The following is a 19,237-nucleotide window of genomic DNA, read 5'->3' on the forward strand; positions in this document are numbered from 1 at the left end:
AGCAAATGTACGTTATTTTTTCAACGGGTGGAGCTTTTTAAGGTGGAAGAACAGAGCAGGCGTCCAGAAAACTCCTTCTAGACTCCTTTCTGTGTCTTGTCTCTCTGGTCTGCAAAGTTCACTGGCTCCCCCACTGATTTCTCAGGGTGGCTGTGAGCCTTCACTGATTTCTCGGGGTGGCTGTGAGCCTTGATAAAATGGCAGCAGGGGAAGAGGCAAACAGGTTGCCCAGGAGACGTGGTCGTCTTGTTGTTACTTTATTTTGTTTTTGTTGTTGCTGTTTTTGTTACAGGCTGATCCCAAGGAGCTCATCAAGATGGTCACCAGGCATGTGACTCGATACGGACACGACGCCTGGCCAGAGGACCTGGTTTCACTGACCAAGCAGTTACACTACTACAACGAACGTCTCCTGGATTTCACGCAGGCCCAGATCCTTCAGGGCCTCCGGAAGGGTGTGGATGTACAGCGGTTTACGGCAGATGACCAGTATAAAAGGGAAACTATCCTTGGTTTGGCAGAGTAAGGGATACCTTTGTCTCCTAAAGGGGTGGATTTAAAGCCTAAAAGAACAGGTCGAATGGTCAGGACACTGTCCTTTGAAGGTTTACATCTGTGGTTGTTATAAATAGGACTTTCCTTCTTCCTGGGGTGTGATGGACACGTGGCTGTTCCCAGTTGGATCAGCTGATGGCAGACAAAGTTGTAAACCTGCAGATTTAAATAATAAGCGTGGGAATTATTTAAAAGTTTCCCATGATTTGGCTAGCCCAATACCAACATTCTTACCATGTTAGCGGGGTGAGGGTATGACCGGCATAAAAAATGTGAAGCTTATTATAGACGTTTAAAAAGATTGCCTGTTATTCCTGGAAGTCTCACTGCAAACTAGGGGGCAGTTTAATTTCCCCCGTGTGTTGAGAATGAGATGTTGTTTGACTGAGTACCGGGGGAAGGACCCCGAGTCTAGATTCAGGGCACCTGTATCTGTCATGGGTTTCCAGAGGAAGGACAGCTGACCAGCTAGGCCCAGCAGTCTCTCTTGGTGGAAGCCGATGGCACCTGCCACTTTTCCCTTTGTCGCTTACCCCTTTCAGCAGCAAGCCCCATGTGAGATGGCAGTACAGGTTAAGGCCCAGTGCGAAGCATTTCTTCGGAGGCGTGGGATGCCCCTTGGTTTTAATACTGGTCTCCATTTTTTTAGCTGAGATCAAATGAGAATTAGTTACATGTCAGAAGGTGGGAAAGTGGAAAAAAACAAAAAAAGAAAAAAATACAAATTAAAAAAAAAAAGCGGGAAAGTGTGTTCACCCATAATGGTTATTAAGTAGAGTTGTTTTGTTCTTAACATCACAATTTGTGGAGCACTTCCCATGGGCAAGGAGCTGTGTTAGGTGCTCTATAAAGCTTATTTTGTAAATCTCTTTTACTCCTCGAACATAATAACCCTGTGGCGTAAAATGGTATTTCCATTTTATAGCTGAAGAACATGAGACTCGGCAGTGTGAGGTAACTGGCCCAAGTTTACATGGGTGGTAAGGATCATCACTGTGATATTAATCTTGGCCTTGATCTCTCAATTATCAAAGCCATCGCATCTTCACAACGCCCTGTGCCCCCCCCCCCCCCCCCGCCCACTCCCTACCCCCGATGCACGGTTGTATTCCCAGGCAAGCGAGGCCTGCAACGCAGTCTAGGCTTCCAGCCTTTGAAGCTAAGGTTAAATTGTGCCTATATTTAGTGATTATTCTTCCTTCCTGCTACATTACTTTAAAATAACAAATGTAGCCCTGGTTATGGTTGTAGTATATGCTATTTTTCGTTATTATTATTTAAACCTCTAAGAAAGAGGCAAAGTACCCTTGGCACTCTGTAATAACTTTATATGAGCCCAAGCTTCTTTCCTACCATAAGCACCCCAGATTCTCTTTAAAGTTTATTTGTATTTATCTTGATAGAGATAGAGCAAGCGGGGGAGGGGCAAAGAGAGAGGGAGACAGAATACCACGAAGCCTCTGCATTGCGAGCACAGAGCCCAATGCGGGACTCAGACTCACGGGCTGTGAGATCATGACCGGAGCCAAAATCAAGAGTCGGACACTTAACCGACTGAGCCACCCCGGCACCCCCCGCCCCAAATTCTCTTTAGAGTAAGGCGGGGAATAGACAGATCAAAGAAAAGATAGTAAGAACAGCCTGTAGTGGGATTTAGTTAAGAGAAATGTGGAATAGTTTTTTCTCTCCTCCTCTGTTCTCCTGGAGGTTCACAATGTCATGGAGCCGTTTAATGTCTACTCTGAAAGTGACCGAAGGGGTCACTTAATCCAGCCTCCTCACTTTCGGAAGAGGGATCTGAGAACCAGAGAACTTTAAAGAGTTGTTCGAGGTCACACAGCCCAGGGGTGAGACTCGGCTTCCCGTTGCCAAGTCCAGTGGGCTTCTCCTCCGGGCATTTGGTGATCCTGGGTGCCACCCATGCTCATGGTTTCTTAGAAGAAGGTTATTATGCAGAATGCAGGTTAGGAGGTAAGGCATGTCTTAACATCATCTGTTACATTTTGCCGGGGTTTTTGTCCTTTACTTTCTTTTGTAAGTATCCAGGATGCTATTTGAAGTGTGTCCTAGAGGACAAATACATGCTTTTGACAAACATACCATAGAACCTTCTCCACAATTTGTTACCTAGAAAAATATCCAACATTCTCTGAACGGCTTGTTTAAAATGTCAGAGTGGGTGTGGCGTTTTTGAGTTCGCAGTTCCGATTTGGAGGCGGGCATTCAGTGTGTTACAAAAATCCTTGACGCGTCTGCTTCCTCCTGTTCTGCAGCCACCCCACCCCCCCCGCCCCCTCACTGTACACAGCGGGACCAGTCTTTGTTTTCTTGCGAATCGTGCATCCATTTGGATGGCACTGGCCTTCTATAAGTGCCTTTTATCCGTCCTTTATTGCCCGTGTATCTTAGATAATAGGTTTCGGTGCTTCGTTGGGGTAACCTGGAGGAGGGCGCACAGAGCTTGGCTTCTTCCCACCTTTCTCAGGTGATGAAGGTACCGGTACCTAGTGAGCACGTTCCTGGGGTCAGGCACTGTGTCAGACTCCCCTCAGAGAAAGGATGAATTGCTAATGGTCGCTATTCTCAAGGGTTTCTCATTCCATAGAGTATACTCAGTAAATACTTGAAGAAATTTTTGATCGGCAATGACCTAGTACTTCACGCAGTGACAGACTTATTCCAGCCCTGGGCCTGTGTTTTACAGTCCACATACACAGAGTGGTTTTTACATTTTTAAAGGTTTGTGGAAAAACAAGAATTTAAAAAAATAATAAAAAGAAGAATTTTCTACAGAGACCGTATGGCCGCGAAGCCTAAAAGATTTACCGTCTTGCTGTTCACAGAAGATGTTTACCAACTGTGGGCTAATCAAACATAGAAGTAAACGTCCTGTTTTTCTCCGTTAGCATGTATATAGTCTTAGCAATATCCCTTAATAAGAAGATATTTCATTTCTGTTCCTGTGGTTCTGTCCACCAATCTTCCAAACGAGAATTTCATCCTTAGAATTTCTCTGTTTCTGAGAAATAGAGGTGCTGCCGTAGTCTTTGCAGAATGGCCTTCATGGTGGGTGCTGGGGCCCAGAATTCTTCATAAACCTACAAGGTCTCAAGTCTGGTGACCCCATGCCCTGGTTTAAACCTTCCTCTGGCTCTCCACTGCCGGTAGGATAAGGTGCAGGTCCCTTGGCAGGAACCCCTCCTGCCCCACCCCCCATGCCTTCTCTCTCAGAAGCCCTCTGGCTCTTCTCTCTCGTAACTACCTTCCCTCAGTTCTGCTTTTTTATCCTCCAGGCTTCAGCTCAAATCGATCACTCCCTCATCTCTGCTGTCAGTATTTGAAGTCCTCTGGGAGCCCCGCCTCCCCCCCCCCCCCCCCCCCCGTTGTATTTGGTTCCTGGTTGACATCTCACATCCTCCACTAGGCTGTGAGTTCCTCAAGAAATGTCTTGTTTGTCTTTGTGTCCCACGGAGCTAGCACAATACCTGATACAGTCTGGAAAACATAAACATTTCTTGAGTGACTGTGCTTTCTCAGATCCATGCCTGTAGGGCAGGGATACATTTCCTTTGCACTGTTGTTGGCCTGTAGGCTCTGGTGTCTGTACCAGAATTTTTTGACCTCCGTACATTTTGGACTGGATAATGCCTTGTGGGAGAGCCTTCTGTGCCTTGCGGGAAGTTCGACAGCATCCCTGTCCTTTCCCCGCTCAGATGCCAGTAGCGTTGTCCTCCTCCTCTCCTGCCATGATAATCAGAGACAGAATCCCCCTCGGTGGAGAACCACTGTTCTGGACAGTTCCTTGGTCAGTTGCAGTGCACCGCGGTGAGAAAGGAGCATTAACATGCCTGGGAAGTACGTTTCCTGAATTGCTGTGAAATGTCTTTTTAAGGCCCGTGCCGGCTGCACCCCTTGCAGCTGGAGAGAGTCCTAATGAATAGTTTCGTTGCTGATTAAGGGTAATGTGTTTCTCTTCTTTCCCTTCCCTGTGGCTGATGGACGTTCTTGAAGAACACTTGAGGAGAACGTCTACAGCATTGCCCTTTCTCTGGCACAGCGTTACAGTGTCTCCCACTGGGAAGTTCTCATGACACATTTGGAGTTCCTGTTCACGGACAGCGGGTAAGTGCACGGTTCAGATGTACGTTTATTTCCGTGTCTGTCTTTTCTCAGTTCTATTTTAGAAGGATCTTGACCTTGTGAAGTGCAATTTCACCTTTCCTTTTGACCTGTAGTAGACCAACATCTGTACCTTCTCCCTTTATATGTCTCCTGATACGTCCATATTCCAACAGCAGTTTATTAGTTTTTGTTTTTCAGTAATAATAGCCCTGAGTTACTGTAATGTTGGTGTGTTTATTCAGAGGTTTCTTTTGTTTGTTTGTTTGCTTTTATTGAGAATCTACCGTGTACCAGGAACAGTGTTGATACTCAGGTTACAGTGGTCAGCAAACACTGGCATCCCAGCTGTCTTGGAACCTGTAGTCTAGTGTGGGCGACAGATTATAATTGGATTATGCTAAACAAATGACCACACGGGTGATAGTCTTATCTGTGATAAATATTGCACTGCACCGTTTTTAAAGTCCAGTAATAGGTTCAAATAAATGTTTGTTATGCACATTGGCATTTAAAAAATATCTTGGCATTTTATTAAATATCTTTTTCCTTTCGTTGAATGTTACATAAAAGGGTATCATATCTATATAAGCAGGATTGGTCCATTGGTCTGAATTTATTATAAATTACTAGGCAATCTAGTAATGTGCAAGACTGTTCACAGCATATCATTATACCTGATAGCAGTGTGATTATGGAGACGCACAGCAATTACAAAAGCAGGAAATCATTACCGCCTGGCATCATTACTTGTGAGTGACAAAACACCTAATATTGATTTAGCAAGTGGTGTTTGGTGCCCCTCATTCCTTACTTAAAAGATGTGGTTCGCCTTACTGTTTAATCACAGGCATTTGAAACCAGCCTTGTTAATAGAAGAGAGATTGCCCAACATTTACTTGTTGAGTTAATGCCTATGAGAAGTTAATAGGTCAGAAAAATAATGTTCCTCTCCTGAAGATTTTTGCTTTTCTGTCCCTTTAAAAAGTCATTTTCCCTGAAAAGTTGATTTTCCTATAATTTTACATTCTCTTTCCTGTTGGTTGAGTTTGGAGATATTCCCTGCCCAGCTCACATACAGAGGGGCGCACACCGTCTTGGGTGAGGCAGCGTTATGCAGTAGAGCATAAGCCTTCAAATCACCGTAGCTGGATCAAATACTAACTGTCAGTCTCTAGCTGTATGTCCCGATGCAAGGTCATTCAGTTCTCGGGAATTTATTTTCCTCAACTCTAAGGGATAACAAAAATCAAATGACTTCACGGTAAAATATCAAACCTGCACCCCTTTTCACATGACCAGTACATCATTACTGGCAGTTATTCCTGGAATTTCACTCCTGTGAGAAGGAGATAATCATCGTAAACACCCATACTTGAATTCTTGGTCTCCTTCTTCCCCTTATTTCCCCCGCGCCCCCATTGTTTTCTTCTTAGTCATTGTAAATATCAGTGATGACTTTGAGTGGCCATGTGTGCCTGGCGTCCCTTCCAGCTGGCATACCCCGGCTGTTCTGCAGGGCATGTTCAGCTCCCCATGCTCATCAGCAGGGCTGATGTATATCTATCACTCACTACAGCCTCGGTGGCCACCTTCACTTCTGGGCTGTTCTGGATGTTTTAGAAGAGGGACGTTTTAGAAGAGACCAGCAGAAATACTTACACCATCAACTACCAGTGTACGTGTGGCTTAGCATGAGGGCACGGGTTTTGGAGTCTGGCCACATTTGGTCCGCATCTGCTGCCCATAACCCCAACTATGTAGCTGTGAGCAAGCCTCTTAATCCTCTTGAGTCATTGTTTCCTCAGTGATCCGACCATTATCCTTACCTTGTAAGGTTCTAAAGGTAAGAGAGGATCTGTGGAAAGTATATAGCCTGGCTGCTCTCTCATACTGTTGCATTATTCCTGTTCTTATTATTGTCAGTTCTGCTGACTCTGTGAGCATCTTTAAGTTTTGGACACAAGATCATTTTTAAAATACCAGAGGATGCTTCTAGACGATTGAATAGTACCACATTTGTTCACTCACTACATATTATTTTTATAGTGTCTTCCTATTCTAAGCTTAGGTTTAAGTGCTGAATGAGACAGACACATTATTACCTTCACAAAGCTTATATTGTAATAGGGGAGACGTGCCCACTCTCAACACACACACACACACACATGCACGCACACACGCATGCATGCACTTGAAAATAGCCAAAAAGTAAATTGCTAGTCCTAGTAAGTACCATAAAGGAAGTGCACAAGTTGTAGATAGCAGTCTAGGCAGAGGGAACGGGTTCTGGAGCAGGAAAGATCTTGGTATTTTGCATAACTAAAGGAAAACCATTGTGGCTGGAGCATATGGCACCTTAGCACTGGAGAACTAAGTAGGGGCCAGAACTCCCTTCGACTGTCATCCTTGGTGACACTCTCCATTGTTTCCCTTCTTAATTAAACAGCAGATCTGAAGGCCTGCATCCTGCATTTTCATTTCACTCTGATAGCCACCTTTGAATCACCAGGTGATTACCCAAGTGTCAGAGATCATGATACCGTCTTCTCAGTCTCCTTTAGAGGCGTGGCAAGGGGCCCCCTGGCGCATGGAACCTGCCTGCACTCTTCTATTTTTCACAATCAGTTTCATATTCTTTGGTAGGATTCTTTTGTTCTCAGGTACAGGGATGAACCAGGGCAAGTTCTAGCTGTGGGAGGATGAATAAACTGTAAGGCATCTGTCTCTTTCTGAATTGAAACAGAAGATACACGGGACTTGTGTCCCAGGATTGCTGCTGCTCAGAGGCAGAATTGTGTCCACACGGCCACACTGTAAAGGATTCTAAATCCTGGTCTTTTCTCTGTCTCCTCCCTTAAGGAAGCCTGGCTTGGTTGAGGAGTTAGTGTGAGAATAGTTAGTGTATAGAGAGAGGATTTAAGGTAGCTCGGCTTACTAAAAGTAGCTCATAACATTGAAAATTAGGATAAAATAAAAACTCAGGACCAGGAAAAAAAATCCATATTAGAGTAGGAAGTTTGAATATAGATATTCAGGTCATAGGCCTTCTGTAGTCGTTAAATTTGGTTTTGATCTTTCTTTTGGCCTAAGGGCGGGGGGTTGTGGATCATGACCCACACTCTGATTTGCATTGTGCCTAAGAAGAAACCTGCCATTCCTAAGAGTGGAAGAACTGATTACCACCATTACCAAAATGGAAGCCATTCCTTCCATACATCCGCAACCTTCCTTTCCATGTTGTGACCATTAAGGCCACTTCTCTCCCAAACTGTCAAAAGCTCCTGACACTGGCATAAAATGTAAGCAAGACAATGCACTTTGGCTTGTTTCCATCTGGTGACAGTGCTCAGACTCTGAATCCTGGGTTCAAACTCTGGCTCTGTCACTTCCTACTAAAGTGTTCTTGCCAGGTAGACACGTTGCTTCAGCCCTGTATGTATGCCTAGGTTTCCTTGTCTGCAAAATGAGTTTTCTCATTCCATTTGACAAAACTGCTGTGAGATTTCAGAGATTTATACAAAATACCTGACATGTGGTAGGTGCTCAAAAAACAGCTGTTGTTAATTCTGGAAACAGATCATATACACCAAACCCATCCTGTGACCAGTATTAGCCCAACGTTGTACATCTTATCTTTGAATAGTTATTTTTCAAGTCAACATTAATTATAAGGTATCTGCTTTGTGAGAAATAAATGAGCTGACATGGCACTTAACATCTAAATGCTCAGTAAATGATACCTATTCATCTATTTCTGTGCTGTGGTGTCTTTGAAAATATTTTTTTTGTTAGGTAATAATATGAGACTATATAAACCACTGAGAATCTAAGGTGTCAGGATTGTCATTGTAGAGGAGACGAAGCCTATTCTCATGGCCTGCCCCATCATGCTCTGTTCATATACAACATTCCGCAGAAGATCTGAGTAGTTATATGACAAGAAATAGACAGAGATGCTCATTATTGGTCATCCCATCAACTGTGTAGGTGAACTTGTAAATTAAATTCCATTTTTCAGTTTACAAAGACTTGGCCAAAATGTTGGCAAAACTGAAAAATGCCACGGCTATTTTGACCTTATTTTCTCTTTGTAGTCCCACGTGCAACTGTCAGGCAGCATTGCACATCAAGTCGGCCACGTCAAGTTCATTCTGAGCATTTGTGTGGTGAATACCTTGGATTGTTTCCCTCAGGTCAGAGTAGTTATAACTTAGAGGGTAGAATTGTCTCTTTGCACAGGCATCAGTGGAGGAACCCTGTTCGCTCATGATCAGGGTCATGAATTTGGACCCATATGTCTTTAAACTTTTAGGATTAGTCTTTGGCAGAAATGCCTGGAAGTTAGTACATCTGGACTGTGTGAGGCCATATCCCCATCCGTTTGTCTCTGCCTTTCCCAGCGGCCGTCTGCCTTCTCCTGTCCCACTGTCCTTTTGCCTTCCTTTCCTCTTCTCGGTATTGTTCAGACAGGTAATAGAACTTTATTATCAATGAGTCTCAGACTGAGTAAAGAAAAACATATTTAAATAAATTTGTTTTCCTATTTGAATATAAGTTCTTTCAATACATGCTGTTCTTGAATCACGTTTTTGGGTGGTTGACAACTTGAAGCCATTACAGAACACTAATCAAAGGATTAGTGCTATGAATTTATTCCTTGTGCACCGGGTACAACTCATGCTAGTTTCTTCCTTCAGTTAATCTCTGAAAGCTAAATATGCATTATATATATAAGCTGCTTTATGGCTAAAACTAGGCTCAAGATAAAGCACTTAAACTGTTTTCAAGGGTAATCATTAATTTGATTAGTGAAAAGTCCATAGTGGTTTCATGGTATTTCTTCCTATTCTCTTGAATGTGGGTTCTTTGGAATTGTTTTCCAAGCAGAGTTTTCATTTCTTGTTCCAAAGGGAAGAGAACAGCTTCTTTCAATGGAAACTATTAAAATGGGTTATTGATTACTGGCGTCTATAAAAGATCTTAGCACATTGTAATTTACTGAAGAGGCAGGTTCTGGCATTTAATCATGTATCACTAAAGGTATTCCAGATCTCTCTTGACAAGATAAGTAGGTAAAATTGCACATCAGACAAACCGAATTGTAGGCACAGAAGAATAAGTGGGTGGGCAAAGGGGAAAGTCGTGTTGGTTAGGAGAGACTATATTCAGAATGAAGCCAATCACCAGTGAACTAAAACCGTTAGGGCTTAATCACTGGCCACTTTGTAGATGAGTCTGTCTCAAGTATTCTGTTTATCAGGGTGTTAAGAATGAAGTATGACAGGAGAACTCTTTGAGAGTATTGCCGCTGGGAGAGAGAACTAATGTTCATTACAGAAAAACTCCTGTTTTTGACATGGTTGGTACTGCAGACACTTGACCTTCATTAGTCAAAGGCTACTTTGCAATGAGCTGAGCAGAACACACGCCAAGTCCAAACAGATGTGGACCCTTTGTCTTAAGCAGGTCGCTTAACCTCTCTGATGGCAGTTTCTCGTCTGTAGGTTGGTAATTACTTAGATTTCACTTACCTTGCTTAGGAATCAGCCTAGGAAGTGCACGTGTGTTCCCCTCCCCCCTCCATCGGCATGCTGTTCTGCCTGCAAGTTTTCATCCATATGACCTGTCTTCATGGGGTTACGCGGTTTGCTGTTTACTGCAGACTTCGTTTTACAAATTATGCAGAAACATCAGAAATTCTGTGAATCGCGTTCATACACGACGGCGCGTACAGTATATTTCAGAGGTGACATTGCATACTTTGAATAGTGATACTATCAAGGTTGCTTTCTGACCAGCCATTCATTTATACTCATTTGTTGTACAGACCTTGTGCTTTCTTGTCTCGATACCTCTGTTAAACTCTCTTTGCTTCATTCCTTTTTTCAGTGCCAAGCTCAAGTGCTTCCTTCAGTAAGCCTTCTGTTAACATTGACATTTACCTCCTCTCAAGATACAGCTTTAGTGATCCTACTGTTAATTAGAATATGGTTGTGTGGCCTTTGTCCTTACCATTATTTTGCATTGTGGTTTAACTCTTAAGTATTTAGAACTCCAACTAGCTTTTCAAACTGCTGGATGGAGCTCTGTGTTGTCAATCTTTTTTTTTTTTTTCTTTTAAGTTTATTTATTTATTTTGAGAGACAGGGAGAGAGAGAGAATCCCAGCCAAGCTCCACGCTGGAAGTGTGGCTCAAACCCAGGAGCCGTGAGATCATAACCTGAGCTGAAAGCAACAGTTGGACGCTTAACCGACTCAGCCACCCAGGCGCCACTGTTGTAAATCTTTATACTCTCCCCCCACGATGAGCAGGGTGCCTGGTCCCTGGAGGACACCTACGTTTTGTTCATCCACCCATCTGTTTGGCATTCATAAGACACATGTTGAATGTTTCCTTTTTACCACACACTGGTGTTTGGAACTGAGAAACTAAAGATGAAGATATGGTATCATCTTTTCCATCAAGTGGTACATAGCGTAGTGAGGGAGACAGACAAGGTAATGAAAAGTTACAGCACGTTATGAGTGCTAGAAGAGAAGGATGCTCAGAGGAGGCAGTCGGGGACATTTTTATAGACTGGGGACATTTTTATAGATGTTTGAACTATGTCTTAATAGAAAAACAGAGTTTCTTGAGAAGTGACAGTTAAAAGAGTATTTAAAAAAATTACTTGATATTTTCACTTTATGGATTGCTGCTGGTATCCCAAGTATCATCACACCCTTATAAAAATTTCAAAACATAATTTGTATTAACTTTATGTCCTTAAACCAAAAAACATGTCTTGGCATTTCCGAAAAGTGGGAATTCCATTAAACAGGGCATCATATTTCAGAGATGCTGCTTTTCAGTTGTATGTGATCTAACTTTGATTCCACCAGAAGTCTCCCTGGCACCCCTCGCATCCTTTGTATGCTACTGCTGAATGCCCCGGAGACTGGACATTTCTATGAGTGCTGACTCACTCTGCACGGGGCATCAAGGTTACACCTGGCTGGAGGCATTATGTTCTGTCCGGGGAGAAGCCAAGACCAAAATTAAGTCTTCCCCTTTACCCCCAGAAATAAAAACTGATTGACCAAACTAAGACTCCTTAAAAATTGTTTGCAGTACTTTAACCTTAAATGACCTTTTTCTTATTACATTATAAAGACCTCTAAATCATGGTGAAAATACCAAGAAGTGTGTTCATTCTAATGGCATTCATTACCACAGATAAGTCAAATGAACATATCTGTTCTTTCCCATTTTAATTCTCTTTGAACACAGTATCAAATTTGGGTGTATTGAATAGCAGTTCGGGGCTCTTGGGTGTAAAACTTATAGGCCTCAAAGTTGGAGTTGTTTCTTCTCCCCCACCATTTCCTAAATTCCTGAAATAGTGAGGTTGTTTACATTTCTATAATGAAGCTCAGATTTTAAGTGTTTCTTGTGACATGAATAAATAATGCATAACGGAAGCTGACAAGTCTAGGTTCATCTCCTGGATGTTAAGCGTTGGGTGGCTCTGCCGTCTGAAGGAATGTGAACCCTACTTCACAGGGTTGCTGTGACCCATATGAGAGAACGTGAAAATTGTATAACAGTAAGCATTTAACACTCCTATTTGCCCTTATATAAACAGCCCACATTCTGGTGGTTTGCTGAAATTGATTGACAAGAAGAAGGGACTTGTAAGAAGCAGCCTGTCTTTTTCAGTCAGGGGGAAAAAAAACAACAACAAATTGTTTACTAAAGGGACCAAATCTTAACACAATTTCTTTCTCCTTAATTTCAGTTTGTCCACAGTAGAAATTGAAAATCGAGCCCAAGCCCTTCATCTCTTTGAGACTTTGAAGACTGATCCTGAAGCCTTTCACAAGCACATGGTCAAGTATATTTACCCCGCTATAGGTGGCTTTGATCACGAAAGGTTGCTATATTATTTCTCTCTTCTGGAAAGCTGTGGCTGTGCAGATTTGGGGCAATATGCCATTAAGCCAGAAACGCACATTCGGCTGCTGAAGAAATTTAAGGTTGTTGCTGCAGGTAAGATGATCCTTTCCCTGCTTGAACTCATTCTTTAAACTAAAGCCAGGAATTAATTTTTTTTGTGCACAGTCATGTTTGTGCATTTTGTGACTGGCAGAGATCAGAAATCACAGGATCTGATGCTAATTGACTTTAGTTATTATCTTTACAACTCCTTTACTTACTGTTTAAGGAATTAAATACCAAAGAAACTACAAGAGACCTATGGAAAGTCACACATTGACTTTGTCTTACAGTAGGCCTGGTGCTGAGATCTGGAGTTTTGACTAATCCTCCAGAGGTCTGTGCCCTACTCCCAGTGGTTCTATTTTATCTATAGAAAGGACAGGGCTGGGACACTTCACATTTGGCAATTTGGCCGAATTTCACCTCACTGGAGACTCTGTGTTTTAAGGATGTGTGAAACCCTTAAAATAAGAGCATTTGCACCTTTGATAAATGGTGGCAGTCTTTGGAATGCTATCCCTGTCTCTCTAAGCTCCTAACTGAGACATTAAACACATTAATACCTCTCCGGTCTGTATGATACTTTATAATTTACTTTGAAATCTATATTCATTCAATACTTAAAACAGTTGTGAGAATTTATTTCAGTCTGTCAGTGGTTTACCGAGTAACCAAATTAGAAGCTGGACCAGATGCAAGAAAAGGAGCAAAATTGCATCCCTGCCTACAGGTAGTTGATGGGATGGCAGATGAACTATGGGGAGATAGAATGCAGTGCGACGAGCATGCTGGTCAAAGGAAATATAGGTGCCGTGGAAGGACGTAGAAGGATGGAGGAAGCCAGAGGATAAGCCCTCTCCAGTGTGCACGCCAGGAAACCTGAGGCACGCGGAAGCGGGCGGCCTGTGGAGGACCGCACAGCTGACTGCCTCGAAGGCTGGGACAGGAGCTCACATCTTCTGATCTCTGTAATCGACAGAGTATCTGCTATAAATTGGTAGATAAAATTTTCCCTTCAGCAGTCCAGAGGGCTGTGTGTGTGCGTGTGTGTGTGTGTGTGTGAAAGCTCCTGTATGTTTATGTTGGAAAGAACCCACTCCCTTTTTTTCTTTTCGTTCCATTAGGTCTTAATTACAAAAAGCTGACCGATGACAGCACGAATCCTCTTGAAGCCCTGGAGCCAGTTCTTTCAAGTCAAAATATCTTATCTATTTCCAAACTTGTTCCCAAAATCCCCGCAAAGGATGGACACATGCTTTCCCCGAGCTCTCTGTACGCTATCTGGCTGCAGAAGCTGTTCTGGACTGGAGACCCGCACCTCATTAAACAAGTCCCGGAGTCCTCACCCGAGTGGCTCCGCGCCTATGACGTCTGCGTGAAGTACTTTGATCGCCTCCACCCCGGCGACCTCCTCACGGTGGTGGATGCCGTTACATTTTCTCCGAAAGCTGTGACCAAGGTAACTGAAAAGATCGTTGAAAGTGCATTGAATGCTGTAGAAGAAACCAAAATGGCTCTTAAATCCAGTAGATTGTTTTTATTTCCGTTCTTGGGATGGAGAATACTTAACGTGTTTGACGTTTTCGTTTCTTGCTAAGCGCGAGATGTTGTAATTGGGAAATCATTTTCCTCTGTCACAGATGTGCAAGTAGCCTAAATCTGACTTGACTCTTTCTGATTCACGTGTGCGTCTTGTACACCTTACGGTTCTCCTGTGTCACAGTGAATACGCCACCTTGTTCTTTCCAGTTGCGAAGCGGGAAGCACGTCCAGTGCCCCGCCCACATTACCTGCTTTCAGTGGCAGGCCGACAGCTCAGCTGTGGTGAAATCGAGCCCCTAAAAATTTTTGCATGAATTCCATGTAGCGTATGACTTGGTGATGGAATTATCCACGGAAGTCTCTGTAGACATTTTCTTTTTTTTTTTTTTAATTTTTTTTTCAACGTTTATTTATTTTTGGGAACAGAGAGAGACAGAGCATGGACGGGGGAGGGGCAGAGAGAGAGGGAGACACAGAATCGGAAACAGGCTCCAGGCTCTGAGCCATCAGCCCAGAGCCTGACGCGGGGCTCGAACTCACGGACCGCGAGATCGTGACCAGAGCTGAAGTCGGACGCTTAACCGACTGCGCCACCCAGGCGCCCCATGTAGACATTTTCTAATGTCTGCTCCACGCTTAGGTCTGAGCACCTTTAACTGGACTCCCAATTCCTGCTCTGGATCCTTCAACAATACCTAGTTTCATACAGAGTAAATAATGTGAGTCCTTCTCCTTCTCTTCCTGCCGTCTCGGGACCTTACTGTAAAACAAAATTCTCGCTGTTTGGTGGCGGGGAATGTCTCTCCCGAAAACACCTTCCACCTCTGGTCTCAACTGCTGAGCTCTGTTCCCTTTGGAACTTTTTCCTCCTCTGCTTGCCGGTCTTTGCTGCTGCTCTCCCCGTCTCTAAGCTGGCAAGTCTATCCAGTACCCTATCACAAGTATTTTTAAACTTTTTTTTTTTTTAAAGTTTATTTATTTTGAGAGTGAGAGTGAGCAGGGTAGGGACAGATAGAGAGGGAGAGAGAGAATCCCAAGCCTGATGCAGGGCTCGATCCCACGAACCATGAGATCAAGACCTGAGCAGAAATCAAGAGTCGGACACTTAAGACTGAACCATCCAGGTGCCCCACTATCGCGAGTACTTTTTTTTTTCTTTTGGAAAAAAAGAGAGTTTTGGAGATACAGTTCTTTTGAATCTCTTTTGGAGATGCATCCTTTTTTTTTTTATATTACAGGTATTTTTCACGTGGCTCATATTAGCCTGAAAATTTAGTGTAAAGGCTAAGAATTCAAGTCATTCATTTGGAGGTTGATACAGGTAGAGGTTCAAACATCTGTGGGGAATTCTAGTTCTAACTAACTTATTCGATTAACAATTGTGGATGGAACCAAGGACTTCATCACTGACTATTAGAACTCAAGCACTTTAGTTAATAACTTGGTTTTAAATTTTGCAAGCACTGCAGGGACGCCTGGGTGGCTCAGTTGGTTAAGCGTCCGACTTCAGCTCAGGTCATGATCTCAACGGTTTGCGAGTTCGAGCCCCATATTGGGCTCTGTGCTGACAGCTCAGAGCCTGGAGCCTGCTTTGGATTCTGCGTCTCCCTCTCTCTGCCCCTCCCCTGCTCACATTTTCTCTCTTTCTCTCTCAAAAATAAACAAACATTAAAGAAATTTTACAAGCACTGCTACGAAAAGGAAATGATCGTTTTTGTTGTTTCCAAGGAAGCAACTAAAAATGATTTTAAAGGAAGATAGCCTCATATATTTGAAAAGAGTACGTGTTTCAAGTCCTTTGAACCTGGTTTTGAACTTTGAACCTGCAACTTAATAGCTCTGTGGTTTAGACTGAGGAATCTGATAGACCTCTCCCTCCTTGTGGCTGAGTAATCTGTGGTACAGATATATTATTACCCCCATTTTGACAGGTGAGGAAAGTGAGGCCTACAAAATTAATTTGGTAATAGAGGAGCCACAGCGTAAAGTCGAGAAGGCTTTTTTCCAGAGTCCTTGCTCTTAACCCCCGAACTGTACTGTATGTGAGGAGCCCTGGAACCAGCAGCTAGAGTCAAGGGCCTGGGGCCATTGTAGGAGTTGTAGGGGAGCAGGGCCCAGAGAGCCCCAGGGACATTCAGTCCAAGTGGAGTAGCCTGGGATGTGCCCAGAGCAGGGCTGAGTCTGAACAAAGAAGGGTGGGCAGGAACCTGGCAAGTATGGGAAAAAGGCAAGAGTCCAGCAAACGTGGGTTTGGAATCTCCCGGAACGAGAAGAGGGTTGGAGTCCAAGGAAGTACACATACAGGGAAGGGAAGGAACCAAGTGGGGAGTTGAGGTGCAAGGAAAAGGCTCCAGAGGTGGGACCATGAACTGGCTACAGGAGCTGGACAAGCAAACAGACCAGGCAGGAAGCGAGGAAGATGGGAGGGGGGGTGGGGGGGCTGGGGGGGCTCACTCTAAGGCCGTTTCTTTCCCCTCAGCCTGATGTGGGTTTTCAATGCTTTATGTGAGGGCAGGACAAAGAGTAGCATGCCATCGCCGAGGCCATGTGCTACTTGCGAGCATGTGTATGGAAGGGGACAGATGAGTCTAGATTTCCAGCAGCAGTGATTTACTCAGGATTAAACGTAAGACGTGGACATAGAATCCACTCCGAATTTGAGCTGTTATTTATGATGTTTCAAGTCCGATGATTTTCGGTCACAGCACATTCTCCAACCACCTGAAAACGTATGACCCAATTGTTTGTGCACACATGCGCGCTTTTCCTGAGGAGAACGTGTCTGGCTGACCCAGTAAAGAGTGAGTCAATAACTATGGCATTGCTTTCTCTCCATTCAGATGGTGTCATCCTTAGCAAGATACCCTTGTGTAGTCAACTATCTCGGGGCGCCTGGCTGGTTCAGTAGGAAAGAGCATGTGACTCTTGATCTTGGGGTTATGGGTTTGAGCCCCACATTGGGGATAGAGATTGCTTAAATAAATATAAAAAAAAGAGATGGTTTTCTACTGAGTCAGGCAAGCTATAGGAAAATGAGAGAGAAGCATTTAAAATTAATTTTACATCTTTGGTCTAGCTGTTTTTCCTCATGTTATTAATTGGCAAGCTTTCAGTTTTCCTTTGAGAGAGGAAAAGTATAAAGTTTAGGTACAGTGCTTGCTTGAAGTCCCACAGTACTGTGCCAGAGAGAGAGAGACAGAGACAGAGAGCGAGAGAAATTCAAATTGAAATACAACCCTTACATGTCAGAGGACACGTTTGGAAAAGGAAGTGCAGCTGGATTTGGCCAAATTTGCAAAACACCAGATGTTCCCACAGCTCGCACATGATGTTAAAAATGTAAAATAAGTCTGTACTGCTCACATGTGGTGTGTGGGTTTCAAATGTGTACCCACGTTTAATTCCAAACCGAACTGTGGAAGGAACTGGGGAGCTAGTTCTAGAGTGCGGGACAAGAGCACATAGCTGTTGTATAGGTGCTAGAATTCAGACAGGAGGGTCCAGAAGCCTGCACTTTGTACCCTTCCTCCGACAAAATAAGCCAGAGAGGGCTGTTTGCCTTCGAGATCATTGTCATTCAGTTGCCATTTGCATTGGCAGAATTTGTGGAAATTCTGGGGAAAATATGCACAAAGTGGTATTATGTCATATAGGCAGAGATTGAATTTTCATGACATTTGAGGTGATGAATATGCAGAAGCTTCAGGGAACACAAATGTTTAAAGTTCATTTGCTGCAAATCTAAATTGTTTGTTTTTTTTGTGGAGTCAGGTAAGAGTTGCTTTCCTATTGCTTTTCCGGTTGAGCAATTAGATACATTTTGTAGAAGGGACAGAGAGCAAGTTACTGGGTTAGAAATCCAGGAAAATGATCAAAGAAGCTGCAGTTGGGGTCAAAACACTGTGTGCTTGGTTCAGATGTGATGTGCTAAGACGGGACTTAGGTGCGACCTCAGCCTTCTCCTTACTCCCAGCCTTTTATACCCCCACGCACTGGGAATGGCGGGGAGGGTTGCATCCTTAAGTGACGACGTGGGAAATCCTCTGCTCGCTTATGAACTGCTGCCCAGGAGCTTGCTAGGACCCTACTTTAAGAGCCCCAGGTAATCACAGAACTAACACAGGCCTTCTGCCTCCTGCCAGGTGCTTCTCAACTTGAAGTTGGATGGACATTGACCACCCTCACCCCACCCTGGTTGCACTCTCTGTTTCAACTCCCACCATTTGTTTCTGATGGAAACATGCCGTCTCCTTTGGGTTAGAGTGGGGGAAAATAGAAAAATAGGTCTGACCTCTGACCCTCAAGCATCATACCTATTGATAATTAAGTTACTGCCCCTAGTGTGTGTGTGTGTGTAAAAACACATTTTTTTTCAGGCTCCTTATAGTTTCCACCTTTCGGTTCTGCCTTCTAGAGCTATGGAAACAGCATAAGGGAATCTCTTTTTCATGTTATGATTGTTCCTGAAATAAGCTACCGTTTCTTCCCTCGTCCTGTTATCCAGACTATTTGATATAAAATCTGGAAGAGTAAATTTGTCTTAAAAACCATGATATGACCTAAAAATAAAATTTATTTCCTAAGGTTTGTCTCGGTGAAAGGCTGCACTGTTGCTGTAACTTCAGGGTCTTTTCACTAAGGACGGAGCACCTTTGTCACCATAAAGAGCAGTCAGTGTCTGAATCCTATGTAAAAATGCTTAGGCAATGCCCAGTACCTAAGTATGTGGCAGATACAGGACTTTCTGATGCACAAATCAAATGCATATTATGTAGATTCAGACTGAATCACTAAGTATTTAGATATCAGCTGTGTGCCATATACAAGGTTAGTTGCCATTGAGAACATCAAGATGTAAATACATTCCTAAGAAAGTTGAAATGTTTTTTTTTTCTTTTTTATAGTAAAATTGTTATAATTGAGAATTACACTCTTCATGAAATTAGAAATTCTTTGAGGCTAGGGATGCTGCCTTTTATCTACTTCTCCAGTTCCTAGCACAGTATGAAGTAGGAACTCCTTCAGTGTTGTTTAAACAGT

At 43.4% G+C, this 19,237-nt stretch overlaps 1 protein-coding gene across 3 annotated transcripts in view; it reads left to right on the forward strand.

Moving 5' to 3' along the window:
* NBAS (NBAS subunit of NRZ tethering complex) overlaps positions 1-19,237 on the forward strand; it is a 331,328-nt gene that overhangs the window by 228,298 nt on the left and 83,793 nt on the right. For all 3 annotated transcript variants that reach the window (XM_053201218.1, XM_027077936.2, XM_027077937.2), the window contains exons 41-44: positions 293-522; positions 4,567-4,677; positions 12,456-12,706; positions 13,780-14,114. In XM_053201218.1, coding sequence (XP_053057193.1) covers positions 293-522; positions 4,567-4,677; positions 12,456-12,706; positions 13,780-14,114 — 927 coding nt within the window. The remainder of the gene's footprint in view (positions 1-292; positions 523-4,566; positions 4,678-12,455; positions 12,707-13,779; positions 14,115-19,237) is intronic.

Source organism: Acinonyx jubatus, chromosome A3 (genome assembly GCF_027475565.1).
Source record: "Acinonyx jubatus isolate Ajub_Pintada_27869175 chromosome A3, VMU_Ajub_asm_v1.0, whole genome shotgun sequence".
NCBI classification, from domain to species: domain Eukaryota; kingdom Metazoa; phylum Chordata; class Mammalia; order Carnivora; family Felidae; genus Acinonyx; species Acinonyx jubatus.